Raw genomic sequence first — 21,881 nt, forward strand, 5'->3', positions numbered from 1 at the left:
GGAAAGTAACCTAAGCATCAATATTCAGGAATCTCTTTTCTAAATTAGATGCAACTTAACCATCTTCTTCAGACTCTTGCAGATATGAATTTTCAGCTGTGACATACTGCTCCCTATATTGTGGTTTGGAATAACCCTACTAATAAAATTATGTATTTAATGTTAAATGGTATATTATAATTGTTTGTAAGATTTATTTATTTATTTATTTCATGTATGTGAGTACACTGTTGCTGACTTCAGACACACCAGAAGAGAGCATCGGATCCCATTACAGATGGTTGTGAGCCACCATGTGGTTGCTGGGAATTGAACTCATGGCCTCTGGAAGAGCAGTCAGTGCTCTTAACCACTGAGCCATCTCTCTAGCCCCTATAATTGGTTTATATTTTTAAAGTTTGTCATATTTATAGCACATGGCTCTATTCCCATTATTTGTTGTAGCACACCAACATTTTATGTATATATTCTAACTGTTACATGGTCAGTCTACATGAGTTATTTGAATGTATGATATCATTACAAAAAAACAGAACCAGTGAAAATGGAGAGTTTTCAAGCCCAGTTCCAGCAGATATACCTACAAAGCTATTTTTCCACCTAAAGTTCAGGAAACATTCTGAAAATGGTGAGGGAAATTCAGGAGAGCCAGAGGATTGGAAATTTTGTTGTAAGGTCAGGTCTCTTAGTAAAGTCAGAGCTACACAATCAAATTCTCACCAACACAACAGCTTAAACTAGAGCTGAAGAAGCACAACTATAGATAAGCCATGTGGTGATGTTCAGGATGCCTCCCACATACACAAGTAACCACGAGCAACTGGAAAAATCCTATGGAGGAAGATATAGTCTTGAGGGAAATGCACATCAATTAGTTATTAAATAGCAAAAGTTTTCCTGGAATACCTTTTGTCATGTATTTACTCACAGTGCACATTTCAGAAAATCATCAAAACAGTGGCTTCGAGTTATGAGGACTTAGTAGGCATAGCTTGCACTAGAGTCTGCTATACCTTTGCAACTGTGCTCTGAGAAGACTATTGAAGAGTTTGGAGTTTCAAGATACAGAAGCCCTGAAATGTTATCAGGAGAGATTAACTGGCCATTTGATTAGAGTTTGGCATATGAGAATGCCAAGGCAAAGAAATAGTGGGGGTCACACCCATTGGTTTTCAGAGGGCAGTAATGACTGTATCGGGAAACAGGTGTTTGGTCATTCATTTATCTTCTGTCAATGAGGCAGTGCTTTCTGTATTGTACATAGAACTTCAATTAGGCTGAATTCAATGGTAATGGCTATGTTATTTAATGCATAAATATTTAGATCAGGTAGAGTTCAGGCTATGTCATGGTAAGTACTCACTGTTATCACTTCTAAGAGACAGAAAGGGAACTGAACCATCCCACAGCTCCCAGTTCCCAAATCCCATGGGGGAGAGAACTGAATTCCCAGAAGTGTGGACAATCCTGAGACCTCAGGAGAGACCACCACTTCTGTCCACTTCTGCCCACTTCTTCTGCCCACATTCCCGGCCCAAGAGGAAACTGCATAGTGCCTCTGGATTCAGGAAGATAGAAGCAATCAGCAGCAGGAACCAGCTGGTTTCTGGCTGTGCCAGGAACTGAACTTAACTGGTACCACAGCTCCCTGTACCCAAATCCTGTGGAGGAGAGAGCTGGACACTCAGAAGTATGGACACTCCTGAGAACCAAGAGTCAATAAAACTTTTCTGCCCACATTCCTGACCCAAGAGGTAATTGCCTGGTGCCATCTGTGCCCTGTGGTCACAGGGATCTAGGAGCAGTCAGGGACAGGACCCTTCTTGTTTCTGCCTGTGCCAAGAACTGAATTGAAGTGATCCTACCGCCCCCTGTACCCAAGTCCCATGAGGGAGAGGGAGATGAACTCTCAGAAGTGCAGACAATCCTGAGACCTCAGGAGAGTCTGACACTTCTGCCCACTTCTGCCCAATTCTTCACACATTCCCAGCCCAAGAGGGAACTTCATAGTGCCTCTGGATACAGGAAGATAGGAGCATCCAGCAGCAGGAAACAGCTGGTTTCTGGCTGCATCTGGAAATGAACTGAACCAGTACCATAACTCCCTGCACCCAAATCCCGTGGAGGAGAAAGCTGGACACTCAGAAGCGCAGACACTCCTGAGAATTCAGAGATGACAAATACTTTCTTCCCACATTCCTGACCCAAGAGGAAATAGCCTAGTTCCATCTGTGACCCATGGTCACAGGGACCGAGGAGCAGTAAGGGTCAGGACCCTTCCTGTTTCTAACTGCCCTGAGAGCTGAAAGCCAGTCACCAGGAATCCCTACACACTTGAGAGAAGAGCTCTCTGTTCCCAGATCCGGCTTAAAGAAAACAGATCTACAAAAGTGCTGGTAAACAGGCCAGCAGGAGGGCCAAGACACTTTCAGACTCAGCAAGACAAGTCAACACCAGAGACAACCAGATGGCAAGAGGGAAGCACAGGAACACAAGCAACAGAAACCAAGGCTACCTCATATAAGCATAGCCCAGTTCTCCCACCAAAGCAAAAACTGGATATCCAAACACATCAGAAAAGCAATATCAGATTTAAAATTACTTTTTATGATGATGATGGAGGACTTTCATAAGGACATAAATAACTCCCTTAAAGAAATACAGGACAACACAAGTAAACAAGTAGAAGCCCTTAAAGAGGAAACACAAAAATCCCTTTAAAAATCCCTTAAAGAATTACAGGAAAACACAACCAAACAGATGAAGGATATGGACAAAACCATCCAGGATTCAAAACTGGAAATAGAAACAATAAAAAAGCACAAAGGGAGACAACCTTTCACATAGAAAAACCTAGGGAAGAGATCAGGAGTCATCGATGCAAGCATCACCAACAGAATACAAGAGATAGAGGAGAGAATCTTGGGGGCAGAATATACCATAGAAAACATCAACACAACCATCAAAGATATTGTAAAAGGCAAAAAGCTCCTAACACAAAACATCCAAGAAATCCATAATAAGATCAAACCTAAGGATAATAAGTATGGAAGAGAGTGAAGACTCCCAACTTAAATATCTTCATCAACATTATAGAAGAAATTATTATAGTTTGGGTATGTTGTGCCTTCATTTTCATTAAATTGTAAAACATTAATTTCTTTCTTTATTTCTTTCTTGACCAAGTTATCATTGAGTAGTGAGTGCATTGTTCATCTTTCATGTGTATGTGGGCTTTCTGTTGTTTTGTTGTTATTGGAGACTTATCTTAGTCCATGGTGATCTGATAAAAAGCATGGTAGTATTTCAACCTTCTTGTTTCTGTTGAGGTCTGTTTAGTTCCCGATTTTATGGTCAATTCTGGAGAAAATACCATGGAGTGCTGAGAAAAAGGAATATTCTTTTGTTTTAGGATGAAACGTTCTATACAGATGTTATATACATTTGTTTCATGACTTATTAGTTTTTCTGTATATCTGTTTAGTTTCTGTTTCCATGAATTGTTCATTGATGAAAGTGGGCTGTTGAAGTCTCCCACTCTAATTGTGTGAGGTGCAATGTATGCTTTGAGCTTTTGTAAGGTTTCTTTTATGAGTGGAGGTGTCATTGCATTTGGGGCATATATATTCAGAATTGAGAGTTCATCTTGGTGCATTTTTCCTTTGATGAAGTGTTCTTTTTTATATTTTTTGATAACTTTTGGTTGAAGGTTGATTTTATTCCTTGTTAGAATAGCTACTCCATCTTTTTTCTTGGGACAACTTGCTTGGAAATTTGTTTTCTTTCCTTTTCATCTGAGGTAGTGTCTGTCACCAAGGTGTGTTTCCTGTATGCAGCAAAATGCTGTGTCTTCTTTGTGTATCCAATCTGATATTCTATGTCTTTTATTGGGGAACTGAGTCCATTGATGCTTATAGATATTAGGGACCAATGATCGTTATTTCCTATTATTTTTGATGCTTTTGGATATCTTCTTTTGGGTTAATCAAAAAAAGATAATGTTCACGCTTTTACTGGTGTGCAGTTTCCCTCCTTATATTGGGATTTTCCACCTGCTATCATTTGTTGAGCTGGATTTGTGGAAAGATATTGTGTAAATTTGGTTTTGTCTATCTTCATTTCTCTATGTATGTTTATTGAGAATTTTGGTGGATACACTAGCCTGGGCTGGCATTTGTGTTCTCTTAGGGTTTCCATGATATCTGTCCAGGATCTTCTAGCTTTCATAGTCTCTGTTGAAAAGTCTAGTGTAATTCTGATAGGTCTGCCTCTAAAAGTTACTTGCCCTTTTAACCTTACTGTTTGTAATACTCTTTGTTTTGTTCATTTGGTGTTTTGACTCTTATGTGACAGGAGGTATTTCTTTTCTGATCCAATTTATTTGGAGTTCTGTAGGCTTCTTGTATATTTGCGGGCATCTCTTTCTTTAGGTTAGGGACATTTTCTTCCATAATTTTGTTGAAGATATTTATTTGCCTTTGAATTTGGAATCTTTGCTCTCCTCTTTTTTTTTTAAACAGGGAAACACGTACTTTTTTTATTGGACTTTTTTAAAAAAAAGAACTCTCTTTATTAACCATGTCTTGAACTTGATAATCCTCCTATCTCATCCGTTGTGGTTACCTTCCTTTTTCATTCACATTTTAGCCTCTCTAAGAGTAGAAAGTCATTTATCCTTTTTATTACTTTACAATTATAATTAACAATACTTTTAACACTTTACAAAATGAAAGCTAATCATGCAACCCTTTGTGCCCTACATTAAGCTAAATATGTCACAATCCACAGGTAAATGGCAATTATGTTTGCCCCTTGTATCTATGTACATTTTTTATTTTTTCCATCTTTATTAAATTGGGTATTTCTTATTTACATTTCAAATGTGATTCCCCTTCCCAGTTTCCAGGCCAACATCCCCCTCCCCTTCCCCCTCCCTCTCCCCTTAAATATGGGTGTTCCCCTCCCCATCCTCCCCCCATCGCCCTCCCCACAACAATCATGTTCAATAGGGGTTCAGTCTTGGCAGGACCAAGGGCTTCCCCTTCCACTGGTGCCCTTACTAGGCTATTCATTGCTACCTATGCAGTTGGAGTCCAGGGTCAGTCCATGTATAGTCTTTGGCTTCGTCCCTGGAAGCTCTGGTTGGTTGGCATTGTTGTTCATATAGCTCTCTTCTATACCATTATCCTTACATTTTATCTTCTCATTGTGTCCTAGATTTTCTGGATGTTTTGGGGTAGAAGCTTTTTCATTTTACATTTACTCTGATGGTTGTGTCACTGGTTTCTATGACATCTTCTGCCCCGGAGATTCTCTCTTCTATCACTTATAATTTGTTGGTAATGCTTGCTTGCATCTATAAATCCTGATCTCTTTCCTTGGTTTTCAGTCTCCAGGTTTATCTCCCTTTGTAATTTCTTTATTGTTTCTAGTTCCATTTTTAGATCATGGATGGTTTTGTTCAATTCCTTCACCTGTTTGATTGATTTTTGTGTTTCTTCCTTAAGGGTTTCTACCTGTTTCCCTGTGTTGTACTATATTTCTTTTTTTTTTAATAACTTGAGTGTTTCTTATTTACATTTCTATTGTTATTCCCTTTCCCGGTTTCCGGGTCAAAATCCCCCTAACCTCTCCCTCTCCCCTTCTATATGGATGTTCTCCTTTCCATCCTCCCCCCATTACCGCCCTACCCCCAACAATCACATTCACTGGGGGATCAGTCTTAGCAGGACCAAGGGCTTCCCCTTCCACTGGTGCTCTTACTAGGCTATTCATTGCTACCTATGAGGTTAGAGTCCAGGGTCAGTCCATGTATAGTCTTTGGGTAGTGGTTTAGTCCCTGGAAGCTCTGGTTGGTTGGCATTGTTGTTCATATGGGGTCTCAAGCCCCTTCAAGCTCTTCCAGTCCTTTCTCTGATTCCTTCAACGGGGGTCCCGTTCTCAGTTCAGTGGTTTGCTGCTGGCATTTGCCTATGTATTTGCTGTATTCTGGGTAGGTCTCTCAGGAGACATCTGCATCCAGTTCCGGTCAGCCTGCACTTCTTTGCTTCATCCACATTGTCTAATTGGGTGGCTGTATATGTATGGGCCACATGTGGGGCAGGCTCTGAATGGGTGTTCCTTCTGCCTCTGTTTTAATCTTTGGCTCCCTATTCCCTGCCAAGGATATTCTTGTTCCCCTTTTAAAGAAGAGGAGTGAAGCATTGGCATTTTGATCATCTGTCTTGAGTTTCATGTGTTCTGTGTATCCATTCCTCTGTCGAAGGGCATTTGGGTTCTTTCCAGCTTCTGGCTATTATACATAAGGCTGCTATGAACATAGTGCAGCATGTGTCTTTGTTATAGGTTGGGGCATCTTTTGGGTATATGTCCGAGAGAGGTATTGCTAGGTCCTCAGGTAGTTCAATGTCCAATTTTCTGAGGAACCTCCAGACTGATTTCCAGAATGGTTGTACCAGTCTGCAATCCCACCAACAATGGAGGAGTGTTCCTCCTTCTCCACATCCTCGCCAGCATTTGCTGTCACCTGTGTTTTTTATCTTAGCCATTCTCACTGATGTGAGGTGAAATCTCAGAGTTGTTTTGATTTCATTTCCCTTATGACTAAAGATGTTAAACATTTCTTTAGGTGTTTCTCAGCCATTCGACATTCCTCAGCTGTGAATTCTTTGTTTAGCTCTGAACCCCATTTTTAATAGGGTTATTTGTCTCCCTATGGTCTAACTTCTTGAGTTCTTCTATATATTGGATATAAGCCCTCTATCTGTTGTAGGATTGGTAAAGATCTTTTCCCAATCTGTTGGTTGCCGTTTTGTCCTAACCACAGTTTCTTTTGCCTTACAGAAGCTTTGCAGTTTTATGAGATCCCATTTGTCGATTCCTGATCTTAGAGCATAAGCCATTGGTGTTTTGTTCAGGAAATTTTCTCCAGTATGCATGTGTTTGAGATGCTTCGCCACTTTTTCTTCTATTAGTTTGAGTGTATCTGGTTTGATGTGAAGGTCCTTGATCCACTTCGACTTAAGTTTTGTACAGGGAGATAAGCATGGGCCGATCTGCATTCTTCTACATGTTGACCTCCAATTGAACCAGCACCATTTGCTGAAAATGCTATCTTTTTTCCATTGGATGGTTTTGGCTCCTTTATCAAAAATCAAGTGACCATAGGTGTGTGGGTTCATTTCTGGGTCTTCAATTCTATTCCATTGATCTATCTGTCTGTCTCTGTACCAATACCATGCAGTTTTTATCACTATTGCTCTGTAATACTGCTTGAGTTCAGGGATAGTCATTCCCCCTGAAGTCCTTTTATTGTTGAGGATAATTTTAGCTATCCTGGGTTTTTTGTTATTCCAGATGAATTTGCAAATTGTTCTGTCTAACTCTCTGAAGAATTGGATTGGTATTTTGATAGGGATTGCATTGAATCTGTAGATCGCTTTTGGTAAAATGGCCATTTTTACTATATTAACACTGCCAATTCATGAGCATGGGAGATCTTTCCATCTTCTGAGGTCTTCTTCAATTTCTTTCTTCAGAGGCTTGACGTTCTTATTCTACAGATCTTTTTACTTGCTTGGTTAAAGTCACACCGAGGTACTTTATATTATTTGGGATTATTATGAAGGGTGTCATTTCCCTAATTTCTTTCTCAGCTTGTTTCTCTTTGTGTAGAGGAAGGCTACTGATTTATTTGAGTTAATTTTATACCCAGCCACTTTGCTGAAGTTGTTTATCAGTTTTAGTAGTTGTCCTATATTTCTTTAAGGGAGATATTTATGTCTGTCTTAAAGGCCTCTAACATCATCGTGAGTTGTGACCTCAAATGAAAACCTTGCTTTTCTCGTATGTTGAGGTATCCACGGCTTGTTGTGGTGGAGGAACTAGGTTCTGATGGTGTCAAGTGTCCTTGATTTCTGTTGCTTAGGTTCCTGTATTTGAGTCTCACCATCTGGTTAACTTGTCTCTGGAGTTAACTTGTCTTGCTGTCTCTGAAAGTGGCTCAACCCTCCTTTAAACCTGTGTGTCAGCACTCCTGAAGACTGGTTTTCTCCCATCGGGAGCTAGGTACAAAAAACTGTGGGACCAGGTCAGCACTGGGCACAGGCAGAAACTGGAAGGGAACTGCTCAAGAATGCTCCTCAGTTCCTGTGTCCTGAGGGCTCCAGGTGGGTTCCCCTTGGACCAGGAATGTGAGTAGAAGTGGAGGTCTCACCTGTGCTCTCAGGAGTATCAACACTTCTGGAAGACCATCTTTCTCCCAGTGGGATCTAGAATATAATGTTTTAGAATAAATTTCCTACTCCTCACATGACTTCCCAGAAAGATGTTCTCCCGCTCCAAGATGTATCAAAACTCAATCAAACTTAATGTCTCTCCTAAAACTTCTTGTGTGCCTCTCTACCGCTCTTTGTGACATTCTCTCGGGAATTTTTCTATATCCATTTCCTGTAACCTGGTGGATTTTCCTCCTCTTGACCTAGCTTTAACTTCATTTACTCTTGTTCATGGTAAGAAGATTTACAGAAGTGTAGTAGACACATTATAACACTTGATTATTTATAAAACTTCCAGAACTATACAATTAGAAAAAGAAAGAACTTTTCACAAGGGGTGCTGGCCTAACTGTATGTCTACATTTAGAAGAAGGCAACTAGATACATATTTATCACCCTACACAAAACTTGAGTTAAAGTGGATCAAATGTCCCAACATAAAACCTGATACACTAAATCTAATAAATCAGAAATTAGGGAATAGCCTTGAACTCATTGGTACAGGAGAAAACTTCCTAAACAGAATACATATGGTCCAGGCACAAAAATCAATAATTAATAAATAGGACCTTGGGTCGGGGATTTAGCTCAGTGGTAGAGCGTTTGCCTAGCAAGCGCAAGACCCTGGGTTCAGTCCTCAGCTCCAAAAATAAATAAATAAATAAATAAATAAATAAATAAATAAATAAAGCCTCGTGAAACTGACTGCTTCTGTAAGCCAGAGGACACTAAAATAGGACAAAACAACAGCCTACAGATTGAATGAAGAACTTTACCAACTCTTCATCTAAGAGAGGGTTAATATCCAAAATATATAAAGAACTCAAATTTAGAAACATGAAATAATCCAAATATAAAATGGAATATAGAGGTAAACAGAAAATTCTCAGCAGAGGAAGATCGAATGGATAAGAAACACTTAAAGAAATGCTTAGCATCCCTACTCATCAGTGAAATGCAAAGTGAAACAACTCTGAGATTCTGCCTCACACACGTCAGAATGGATAAAATAAAAAACTCAAGTGACAACAATTTCTAGCAAGGATGTGTAGCAAGAGAAATACACCTCCATTGCTGGCAGAAGTACAAACTTGTGGAAATCAATTTGGTAGTATTTCAGAAAATTGGCAATAATTCTACTTCAAGACCAGACTTCTGCTCCTATGCATATACACAAAAGGTGCTCTACCACCCCATAAGGATACTTGCTTAACTATGTTTATAGCAGCTTTCTTCACAATAACCACAAACTGTAAACAACACCAGATTTCCCTCAACTCAAGAAAGGATAAATAATATATGGCTGATTTGTACAATGGTGTACTACTCAACTATTAAAATGAAGGTACAACATACCCAAATGTATGGGACACAATGGAAGCTGTGCTAAGAGGAAAACTCATAGCTCTGAGTGCCTGTAAGAAGAAGCAGGAGACAGCAGAGGTCGACAGCTTGACAGCACACCTAAAAGATCTAGAACAAAAAGAAGCAAATACACCCAGGAGGATGGCAGGAAATTACCAAGCTCATAGCAGAAATCGATCATGTAGAAACCAAAAGGACTATACAAAGAAACAACAGAACCAAAAGCTGGTTTTTTGAGAAAATCAACAAGATAGATAAACCCTTAGCCAGACTAAGCAGAGGACACAGAGAGTGTGTCCAAATTCACAAATCAGAAATGAAAAGGGACACATACCTACAGAATCAAAGGAAATTCAAAAAATCATCAGATCCTACTACAAAAGCCCATATTCAACAAAACTTGAAAATCTGCATGAAATGGACAATTTCCTAGACAAATACCAGGTACCAAAGTTAAATCAGGAACAGATAAACCATTTAAACAACCCCATAACTCCTAAAGAAATAGAAGCAGTAATTAAAGGTCTCCCAACTAAAAAGAGCCCAGGTCCAGATGGGTTCAGTGCAGAATTCTATCAGACCTTCATAGGAGAACTCATACCAATACTATCCAAACTATTCCACAAACTTGAAACATATGGAGCGCTACCGAATTCCTTCTATGAAGCCACAATTACTCTTATACCTAAACCACACAAAGACCCAATAAAGAAAGAGAACTTCAGACCAATATCCCTTATGAATATCGACGCAAAAATACTCAATAAAATTTTGGCAAACTGAATCGAAGAGCACATCAAATCAATCATAAAACATTATCAAGTAGTCTTCATCCCAGGCATGCAGGGATGCTTTAATATATGGAAAATCATCAACGTAATCCACTATATAAACAAACTGAAAGATAAAAACCACATGATCATTTCATTAGATGCTGAGAAAGCATTCGACAAAATTCAACACCCCTTCATGATAAAAGTCCTGAAAAGAATAAGAATTCAAGGCCCATACCTAAACACAGTAAAAGCTATATACAGCAAACCAGTAGCTAACATTAAACGGAATGGAGAGAAACTTGAAGCAATCCCACTAAAATGAGGGACTAGACAAGGCTGCCCACTCTCTCCCTACTTACTCAATATAGTTCTTGAAGTTCTAGCCAGAGCAATCAGACAACAAAAGGAGATCAAGGGGATACAGATTGGAAAAGAAGAAGTCAAAATATCACTATTTGCAGGTGATATGATAGTATATTTAAGTGATCCCGAAAGTTCGAACAGAGAACTACTAAACCTGATTAAAAAAAAAAAAACCTTCAGCAAAGTGGCTAGGTATAAAATTAACTCAAATAAATCAGTAGCCTTCCTCTACACAAAAGAGAAACCAGCCGAGAAAGAAATTAGGGAAACGACACCCTTCATAATAGTCCCAAATAGTATAAAATAACTCAATGTGACTTTAACCAAGCAAATAAAAGATCTGTACAATAAGAACGTCAAGCCTCTGAAGTAAGAAACTGAAGAAGAACCTAGAAGATGGAAAGATCTCCCATGCTCATGGACTGGCAGGATTAATATAGTAAAAAATGGCCATTTTACCAAAAGCGATCTACAGATTCAATGCAATCCCCATCAAAATACCAATCCAATTCTTCATAGAGTTAGACAGAACAATTTGCAAATTCATCTGGAATAACAAAAAACCATGATAGCTAAAAGTATCCTCAACAATAAAAGGACTTCAGGGGGAATGACTATCCCTGAACTCAAGCAGTATTACAGAGCAATAGTGATAAAAACTGCATGGTATTGGTACAGAGACAGACAGATAGATCAATGGAATAGAATTGAAGACCCAGAAATGAACCCACACACCTATGGTCACTTGATTTTTGACAAAGGAGCCAAAACCATCCAATGGAAAAAAGATAGCATTTTCAGCAAATGGTGCTGGTTCAATTGGAGGTCAACATGTAGAAGAATGCAGATCGGTCCATGCTTATCTCCCTGTACAAAGCTTAAGTCGAAGTGGATCAAGGACTTTCACATCAAACCAGATACACTCAAACTAATAGAAGAAAAAGTGGCGAAGCATCTCAAACACATGCGTACTGGAGAAAATTTCCTGAACAAAACACCAATGGCTTATGCTCTAAGATCAGGAATCGACAAATGGGATCTCATAAAACTGCAAAGCAAAGAAAACTGTGGTTAGGACAAAACGGCAACCAACAGATTGGAAAAAGATCTTTACCAATCCTACAACTGATAGAGGGCTTATATCCAAAATATACAAAGAACACAAGAAGTTAGACCACAGGGAGACAAATAACCCTATTTAAAAATGGGGTGTAGAGCTGAACAAAGAATTCACAGCTGAGGAATGTCGAATGGCTGAGAAACACCTAAAGAAATGTTCAACATCTTTAGTCATAAGGGAAATGCAAATCAAAACAACCCTGAGATTTCACCTCACACCAGTGAGAATGGCTAAGTTCAAAAACTCAGGTGACAACAAATGCTGGCGAGGATGTGGAGAAAGAGGAACACTCCTCCATTGTTGGTGGGATTGCAGACTGGTACAACCATTCTGGAAGTCAGTCTGGACGTTCCTCTGAAAATTGGACATTGAACTACCTGAGGACCCACCTATACTTCTCTTCAGCATATACCCAAAAGATGCCCCAACATATAAAAAAGACACGTGCTCCACTATGTTCATAGCAGCCTTATTTATAATAGCCAGAAGCTGGAAAGAACCCAGATGCCCTTCAACAGAGGAATGGATACAGAAAATGTGGTACATCTACACAATGGAATATTGCTGAGCTATCAAAAACAATGACTTTATGAAATTCATAGGCAAATGGTTGGAACTGGAAAATATCATCCTGAGTGAGGTAACCCAATCACAGTAAAACACACATGGTATGCACTCATTGATAAGTGGCTATTAGCCCAAATGCTTGAATTACCCTAGATGCACAGAACACGAAACTCAAGAAGGATGACCAAAATGCCAATGCTTTACTCCTTCTTTAAAAGGGGAACAAGAATACCCTTGGCAGGGAATAGGGAGGCAAAGTTTAGAACAGAGTCAGAAGGAACACCCATTCAGTGCCTGCCCCACATGGGGCCCATACATATACAGCCACCAAACTAGATAAGATGGATGAAGCAAAGAAGTGCAGGCGACAGGAACCGGATGTAGATGTCTCGTGAGAGACACACCCAGAATACAGCAAATACTTAGGCGAATGCCATCATTAAACCACTGAACTTAGAATGGGACCCCCGTTGAAGGAATCTTAGAAAGGACTGGAAGTGCTTGAAGGGGCTTCAGACCCCATATGAACAACAATGCCAACCAACCAGAGCTTCCAGGGACTAAGCACTACCCAAAGACTATACATGGACTGACCCTGGTCTCCAACCTCATAGGTAGCAATGAATAGCCTAGTAAGAGCACCAGTGGAAGGGGAAGCCCTTGGTCCTGCCAAGACTGAACCCCCAGTGAATGTAATTGTTGGGGGGAGGGCGGTAATGAGAGGAGGGTGGGGATGGGAAAACCGACATAGAAGGAGAGGGGGAGGGGCTAGGGGGATGTTGGCCTGGAAACCAGGATGGGAATGACAGTCGAAATGTCAGTAAGAAATACCCAAGTTAATAAGGATGAAGAAAAAAAAACTGCAAAGCTTCTGTAAGGCAAATGACACTGTCATTAGGACAAAAATGGCAACCAACAGATTGGGAAAATATCTTTACCAACCCTACATCTGCTAGAGGGCTAATATCCAAAATATACAAAGAACTCAAGAAGTTAGACTCCAGAGAGCCAAATAACCCCATTAAAAAATGGGGTACAAAGGTAAACAAAACATTCTCAGCTGAGGATTATCGAATGGCCAAAAAGCATCTAAAGAAATGTTCAACATCCTTAGTCATCAGGGAAATGTAAATCAAAACAACCCTGAGATTCCACCTCACGCCAGTCAAAATGGCTAAGATAAAAAAACTCAGATGACAGCAGATGCTGGCAAGGATGTGGAGAAAGAAGAACACTCCTTCATTGTTGGTGGAATAGCAAACTGGTAAAACCACCCTGGAAATCAGTCTGGAGATTCCTCAGAAAATTGGATATTCCACTACCTGAGAACCCAGCTATACCTCTCTTGGCCATATACTCAAAAGATGTTCCAACATACAAGAAAGACACACGCTCCACTATGTTCATAGTAGCCTTCTTTCTAATAGCCAGAAGCTGGAAAGAACCCAGATTCCCTTCATCAGAGGAATGGATTCAAATATTTGGTACATCTACACAATTGAGTACTATTAAGCTATCAAAACAATGACTTCATGAAATTTATAGGCAAATGGAATGAACTAGGAAATATCATCCTGAGTGAGGTAATGCAATCACAGAAAAACACACTTGGTATGCACTCATTGATAAGTGGATATTAGCCAAAAAGTTCGAATTACCCAAGGCACAATCCACAAACCACAGGAAACTCAAGAAGGATGACCAAGATGTGGATGCTCCCACTCCTTCTTCAAAGGGGAAAAATATCCATAGGAGGGCATATGGAAGCAAAAAAATGTGAGTATCAATACTTGAGCTTTTTGGTGTTTGGTTTTTCACTCCTTGTGGTATGTTTCTGTTTTTGAGAAATGGCTCTCTCTACTATATAGATCTGAATGATCTGGAACTTGCTCTGTGGACCAAGGCTGGCCTCAAATTCAGCAGCCCCCCCTGCTGCTTCATTTTACAAAACGGGATGAAGTCCTGACTACCATGCCTGACTTATTAATAGGTTTTGTTGGTTTTTTGTTTTTTTGTTTCTGAATTGTTTTGTTTTAAGCCACACACCACTTACAGAGGAGGGAGGGGTTTTTATCTCTTTCTGTGGCCACAAACTTGATGACACATATATAAATGTTTCTCCCCTTGGGTATTAGCAGAAGTCAGCAGACTTCGAACCAGAGGAGACTGAGCTGGTCCCCCAGTACCACTCACTGGGTCTTTAGAACACAGTATGGAGAGTTAGCATTTGTCTAGGCCCCACCCCACAGTTACCTGGCATTCTGTCTCTTTTTAATTTGGTAAAACACAACATAGAGTCTCTTCATGGGGGCTCCCATGTGCAGGGGTGCAATGGATGCTCCTGCTGAAGCAGATGAGGGAGAGGAAGATGATAATGTCATTGTAGGGAGAAACACAAAGTCAGATGGCAGCAGGCAACTCAACTATTGTAAAGCTTCCTCTGTAGCCTGAGCTTCCTGTCACCACCACCAGCTGCCATCCTTCCGCCACCATCTTAGGCTTCTCCAATCTCTTCAGGCACCAGTCTGAATAGGGTAATTTGAGGTTCCTTGGGGTCTTTGTGTTGTCACTATGGAAGAGAAATCAAGGAGTGTATAGGTAGGTGATGTGACACAAATGGAGAAGCGAGGGATACTTTTCATCTCAGGTGATCTGTTGGGTCAGGGCCCAAAGATCCTGCAGTACGTCTTATCTGAGGGATTTCTCTCAAATGGGAGAGTTCAGAGTGAAATAAGAGGACTAGAGGCTTTTCTCTCTCATCTTGGTCATGGGATAATCAATTTGGGCATAAAACAGAGAGTCTGAATGTTGTGGGTTTGTCAGAAACTGGAGTCTGAAGAGTCACTGAGCCTGGTCTGAGGGAGGCCAAGTTTGCTCAGGATGAAGACTGGGGAAAGTTGTGGAAGTTGATCAACTGTTAAAGGTGCCTTCGATGATCTTGGGCTCAATCTCTCTGTATGTGTGTGTCAGTGTGTGTGTGAGAGTGTGTGTATGTGTGAGTGTGTGTGTGTGTGACAGAGAGATAGGCAGAGTGTGAGTGTTTCTGTGAGTGTGTGTTAGTGTGTGTTTGTATGAGTGTGTGTGTGAGAGAGAGAGGAAAAAGCAGAGACAGAGAGAGAAAGGCAGAAGGAGTGTGTGTGTGAGTGCGTGTGTTTCTGTGAATGTGTGTGAGTGTGTATTTGTATGAGTGGGTACGTGTGTGTGTGTGTGAGAGAGAGAGAGAGAGAGAGAGAGAGAGAGAGAGAGAGAGAGAACCTGTGTTCAATCTCAAGTGCATGCATAAGTAAGTGTGTACTCAATGTATAGAGTCCAGAAAGCACCCTTGGGCATTATGATTAGGGACACCATCCTACTTGATTATATTAACCTTTGCTTCCTTTGCTTGGTTTCATAACACTTTGATATGTGGGGATTTTCTGTTGTTTGGTTGGATTTCTTTGGGTTTTGTTTGTTGGTTAGTTTTGTTTTTCTTGTTTTTTGTTTGTTTGGTTGGGTTTGGGTTTTTTGAGACAAATTTTTACTATGTAGTGCTTACTGACCTGAAAGTAGATATATAGACCAGACTGGCTTCAAACTCAGAGAGATTCATTTGTCTCTTCCCATAGCAGGGTTCACATAGAAATTCAGTTGAGTCCAAAACATGAAACTAGGACAGACCCATGACTCAGGATTAAGGAGCCAGCAGATGACAGCAGTGGAGCAGGGCACAAGGGGCAGCTGGGATCCTGTAGAACTCACCAGGGCCTGTTGTGTAAAAATACTGAGGCTTAGCACATGGCATATGAGAGCCTCGTCAGGTCCACCCCCTTCTTGCATGAGTCAGCAATCGTGTTTGCCCAGAGGCCCCAGAGAGTAAAGGAAAGGCCGATGAAATCTAGAGGTGAGGACTCAGGACAAGGAGGCCATCGTCACAGACCTCACTGTAGCTAAGAATGTGATTCATGTGGTAGAGCTGGCCTAGCATGCACAGAAGCAAACATTTTATGTCCAACAGGAGATAAAGGGGCATGATGGTGCTCACCTGTAATCCCTGCTCATGTGAAGTCCAGGCAGGAGGACCTGTAGACTTTCATTGTCATCTTTAGATACATAAAAAGTTCAAGGACAGCTTGGGCTACTTGAGATAAAACTCTCTCTCTCTCTCTCTCTCTCTCTCTCTCTCACACACACACACACACACACACACACACACACATCTTTCTGACAAGGACCATAGTCTTAGACCTTCCATGTATGGCCAACTCATCCCAAAGGTTCTGTGCCTCAGTGTCTCAAGGGTACTATGGATATGTGCAGCTGGCAGGGAGGCCATGAGAGATTGTTTCTGGCTCAGGACAATGTACCTTAGAACCAGAGGAATGCAAGTAGGACAGAGAAGCAGACATGAGAGAGGGCAGGCTGCATAGACAGCTTCAGAGAAGTGTGGACAAGGCAGCCAATGCCAGGAAAGTAAAGAAATGGGAAGATGACTCTGCACATTCCATTCAGGAAGAATGATGTCACTTTCTCTGTTGCAATCATGTCTTTCTGCCCTTTGGGGAGCTGATGTCACCATGTCCTGGGGAAGGGTAGGATGAACCTCCTTAGGACCAGCACTGAAGCCACCACAGCCTCTACTTGCATGTCTCATGTCGTCACCCAAGTCACAGGCCAGCTGTGTTCACTGTCAGACATGTCCGAGGCCTTATGTCCTGAGTGACACATAGCTGACTGAGCCATCGCTGCCCACTTATTCCAAAGAAAATTCTGGAATGACTTTCCAAAGAAACTAAAAATAATTAGAGGGAGTCACTAAGGAGCTTTGTGGAAGGAGCCTTCTCAGAGGCTGCACTGAGCCAGCTTACGGAAGTCTCTGTGTAGAAAGGAAGACTATAAGAACTCAATGTGATTTAGCTCAGCGGTAGGGGGCTTGCCTAGGAAGCGCAAGGCCCTGGGTTCGGGCCCCAGCTCCGAAAAAAAGAACCAAAAAAAAAAAAAAAAAAAGAACTCAATGTGACTAATGTCCAGTCAATCAGCCATGTGACTGTCATGTGACTTGTGCCAGGTCTTCTCTGATCCTTGCTATCCTATTCTGAGTGAGTGTTGTTGGTGGGGAGGGAAAGGGGTGGGATTTTGGTAGAAAGGCTCAATTAAAAACTAGATAAGATTTAGAGTGACTGTCCTCTTGTGGAGGGAAGTTAGAGACTTTGCCCCAGGGAGCAGACCAAGTCAAAAGAGAGTCCACCAGGCCTTGGTTCTGCCTGGGCACTGTGAGGGGCACCTAAAAGACACAAAAATACTAAAGTGTGTTTGAGGTACAGGAAGGGGGAAGTAGGAATAGGGTAAAGGCTCACTGGGCCAGGGCTTGGGACTGAATGTGTTTCCTCATAACCACCTTCCTCATTCTGTATGAAGTGTTTAGAGACGGACAACTTCATTATGTGAGATTATTAGAGAGACACAGTAACCAGCATGGTGGGAGACAAAAGAGATTGAGGAGGGAGAGGAAAGGAATAGAGGAAATACAGAGGGAATAGGCAGAGTGATAACAAGCCACTTATAAAGTAGAGTAGAGTAGATAAGGCAGACGGTCAAGGTGGAAGAGGGGAGAACCAGCCCTGCCAAGCACTAGGGTGTGTCTCACAGCCAAAAATGGGGGCCCAAGAGCCCTGTTATGTTGTCAGTAACCATAAGAGCGGATCTTCTGCAACATGGGAAAAAAAAGAAGCCATATCAATAAAGGAAGTTGCTGTCCACAAGAAGGTGGAGATGAAGAGGTCCTGCCCAACTCAATCCTCTACTTGAGAAGGTCTGAGCATGGGTGTTGCTTTACTCTGATTCTCTCTGGACTCCTGAGCACCCCAGTGCCCCTAGACAGTGCATCGATGCCTTCCTGACAGCCCTGCTGCTCTCCCTCCTGGACATAATCTGGCCATGGCTCAGATACTCCTTCTTTTGCTGTCAGCAACATGTCTGCACACTGGTGAGTGGTGGGGTCCTCTCTAGCAGGGACTGAACCAGAAGCGGGAAGAGCATGGCTGGGAAAAGTAGGTGTCTTGTGTCCAGTGTCTGGTAGAGGAGCCAGCCAGGTCTTTCTGACCTAAGAGTTCAACCCTCAGAGTAAGCCCAACCCAACCCTTCCCTCTTTTTGCTGTCCCCCCAGCCATAGGGACAGTCCTGCCCTGTGTCCCACACCTCCCTTCAGATGAAGGCACAGGATGCTCAGGGTTGTCCTTTAAATCCCTGCAGTGGCTTCAGATTCTCCCTGTCCTTCCCAGGCAACTCAGGAGGATACACAAGAAAAAATTACTTTGGGATGAACCAACCAGCTGTCCTCTCTGGAGTCCAGGGTGGCTCCATTGAGATCCCCTTCTCCTTCTACTTCCCCTGGAAGTTGGCCAAGGATCCACAGATGAGCATAGCCTGGAGATGGAAGGAAGTCCATGGGGAATTCATCTACCAGTCCACTCTATCTTTCATTCATGAGCACTTCAAGGACCGGCTCATCCTAAACTGGACACAGGGTCAAACATCCGGAGTCCTCAGAATCCTGAACTTGAAGGAGAATGACCAGGCCATATACTTCAGCCAAGTTTGTCTGCAAACAACAGAAGGCATGAAGTGTTGGCAGTCTACTCCTGGGACAAAACTCATTGTTACACATGGTGAGCAACCATGACACATGGCTTCCTTGTTCCCTACTGTCACCTCAGGCTTCACAACTCTGATCTTCCTTTCATATTACATTCCCTTGGATCTGTTCAAATATCTGCAAAAAAAATCTTTACTTTGTAGTTGTGACAAGTCTTTGCAGCCTCCTGTATCTGTCAGCCTCTGCTCAGACAGAACCAGACCTAACTCTAAGCTTCAGCACACCATTGCTCACACCCTTACTGTTCCAAATCTAACTACAGTCCTGCCCACTTTGACCCATGACCACAAGGTGAATGAGCTTCTCCAGGGTGTAGCTGACTCTCTTGTCCTGTGGCAGGGCTCCAATTGGTCCCTGTATGCAGCATCTACACACAGCTCCAACTTCAGTTCAGAACTTATAGTAGGGACTATGGATGTTCTGGTGTCCTCTGCTCTAACTTTAACTGCCACATGTCACCACAGTCCCTCATTTCACCTCATAGTTCCCCAGGACACATCTTTCTTCTCTCCCCATTCTCTTCAGTCATTAGAAAATGAATAAGAAAATATCACCATTTCCATTATGTGGCCGTTCTGTCTTCTGATCCCTCCAGCCCCTCTGATGCAGAAGGAAATGCAGTCCCCTGTACTGGGATCCCTGAGCCCAGTGTAGTGACTGTGTGTTCCTGCATATGCACCAGCAGAACCTGGGAACTGTGTGTTGTGCATTGTTGCTTACAACCTTTCTCTGTTGCTCCCCAAAACCCCACTTTTTATGTGAATACTTCTTTATTTCCTGTTTTTTCTCCTGTTTTCTTTCTGTCTTTTTCTATTTATTTTGTGTTGGTGTCTCAGCATGTAGTCCTGGCTGTCCTAGTACTCACGATATAGACCCATCTGGCCTTAAATTCACAGCAATCTGTCTTGCCTCTGCCTCCTGAGTCTTGACATTAGAGCATATGCCACCACATCCAGAGGTGGCTCTTGACTGTACTTAGGACAACCTATAAGAGGACGCCCACAGCACAGTTACCTGTGCAGGCTAAAGCTAATATGTTGACCTGTAGTAGAGTCAGCAGCTGCCTGCAATCAGAGAGAAAAGAGCCATTTCATATATGTGTCCAGCTCAGTCATTCTCTAATTTCCTAAAGCTGCAAATCTTTTATACAGTTCTGTATGATATGGGGACCCACATGCATAAAAGTATATCATTGCTACTTCATAACTTTAATTATCCTACTGTTATGAATCACAATAGACCTGACATGTCTATTACCTGATATGCAATCCATGTTGGAATAACGATGCACAGGTAGAGAACCACAGGTCTAGAATTCAAAAATAGGTAAATGTTTGGGAAATTATTCTTAGTTATGTGTGTGAAGCAAAGGAATGTATTCTTCCCTGGACTGAGCTGCACACATATGGCTAAAATCTTATTTTTTCGAATAAACATTTTGGTATATTCAGTGTGTATGAACTGGTGGGTCTGTAAAGGCAGATTTGTGTGTGTGTGTGTGTGTGTGTGTGTGTGTGTGTGTGTGTGTGTGAAAGTCTGTATGTATCTGTGCTTGAAAGTCATGGTGTGTGTGTGTGTGTGTTTCTGTTTATGTTTATATATTTATGTGTTTATGTATGTAGAAGCTAGAGGAGATCCTGAGGTATTAGCCACCTTATTTGGGGGATAAACCCTCTCACTGGCTTTAAGTTTCCCATGGAGGCTAGGTTGGCACTCCAATGAGCCACAGAGACAATTCTGTCTCCACCTCCTCAGTACTAGGATTACAGCTCATTTGGCTGTGTTTGATGTGGAACTAGACACACAGATCAGGCTAATTGTCCACTCTCAGAGCTCTGCATGCCACTGTCCCGTGGGCTAGGATCAAGGGTCAGGCACACTTCACCGGGTGCTTGAAATGTATTTTAGGGACCAAACTCATTCTCTGTGGCCCAAGAAACAAACACTCTATGAAATAAGTGTATCTGTATGTTACATATATATAAGTGTAAAAAAATCATTGTATTTCTCTAACTTATTTATCTGTGTCCCAATGGAAATATGTGGACACAGCCAGGATAGTTGTGGACTGTGTATTTGTGCTTACTCTCCTTGAGTCTCAGCCTTAAGCATGCGTTCCCTTCCCTGTGAGAAATTCTAGCTCTTTCCCATCCCACATGCAACAGAAGACAAGATGTGACACTCACCCATCCCTCCCCCATCCAGGGGTGATCTGCTCACTTCTCATCTCTCCACAGCTCTCAGTACTACCATGAGGACCCCCTCCATCATCACCTCTGCAGACCCCACAGCTGGCCTGGAGGACATAAGGGGCCAGAGGAATCCTTCACTGCTGAACCTGGGAGGCATCATTGGGATGGTCATGGCCAAAGTTGTAGTCATCATCCCCCTCTATGGGTGGATGATCTTTCTGTGGTGGAAGCAAAGGTAAGTGGTCCAGGACAGGCCTCAACTGAGCTTCTCCAATGGGAGTGTTCTCAGCTGTGGGAGATGGAGAAGGGCAGTGCACAGTAAAGAGAACAAAAGAGAGAAATGTGCTGGAACTCCCCAAGGACTGCATTCCTGGATCCTGATGTCCTTCCAGACCACCTGGAAATTAGAATAGCAAATGCAGATGAACACAGAGCCTGCTCCGAAGGAATTCAAAGAGGCATGCAGGAGACGCAGGAGCTGACTGCTTAACTGGAAAGAGCTATAGCTGATGAAGAATACCTGAGAGTGGACCAGCACAAGCAGACAACATGTTACAGGAAGTGATATCTATAAAAAGAGACACCTTTTTA

The 21,881-nt window shown here is 42.0% G+C and overlaps 1 protein-coding gene across 1 annotated transcript; it reads left to right on the forward strand.

The window, feature by feature from the left end:
* Positions 1 to 18,377: 18,377 nt before the first annotated feature.
* Positions 18,378 to 21,529, forward strand: LOC116885946 (paired immunoglobulin-like type 2 receptor beta). The gene is made up of 3 exons (XM_032887263.1): positions 18,378 to 18,429; positions 18,725 to 19,111; positions 21,336 to 21,529. Exons 1-3 carry the CDS (start codon positions 18,381 to 18,383, stop codon positions 21,527 to 21,529), a joined length of 630 nt encoding a protein of 209 aa, XP_032743154.1. The 5' UTR covers positions 18,378 to 18,380.
* The last annotated feature ends 352 nt before the right edge of the window (positions 21,530 to 21,881 follow it).

The sequence above is a fragment of the Rattus rattus genome, chromosome 16, assembly GCF_011064425.1.
Source record: "Rattus rattus isolate New Zealand chromosome 16, Rrattus_CSIRO_v1, whole genome shotgun sequence".
Taxonomy (NCBI): Eukaryota; Metazoa; Chordata; class Mammalia; order Rodentia; family Muridae; genus Rattus; species Rattus rattus.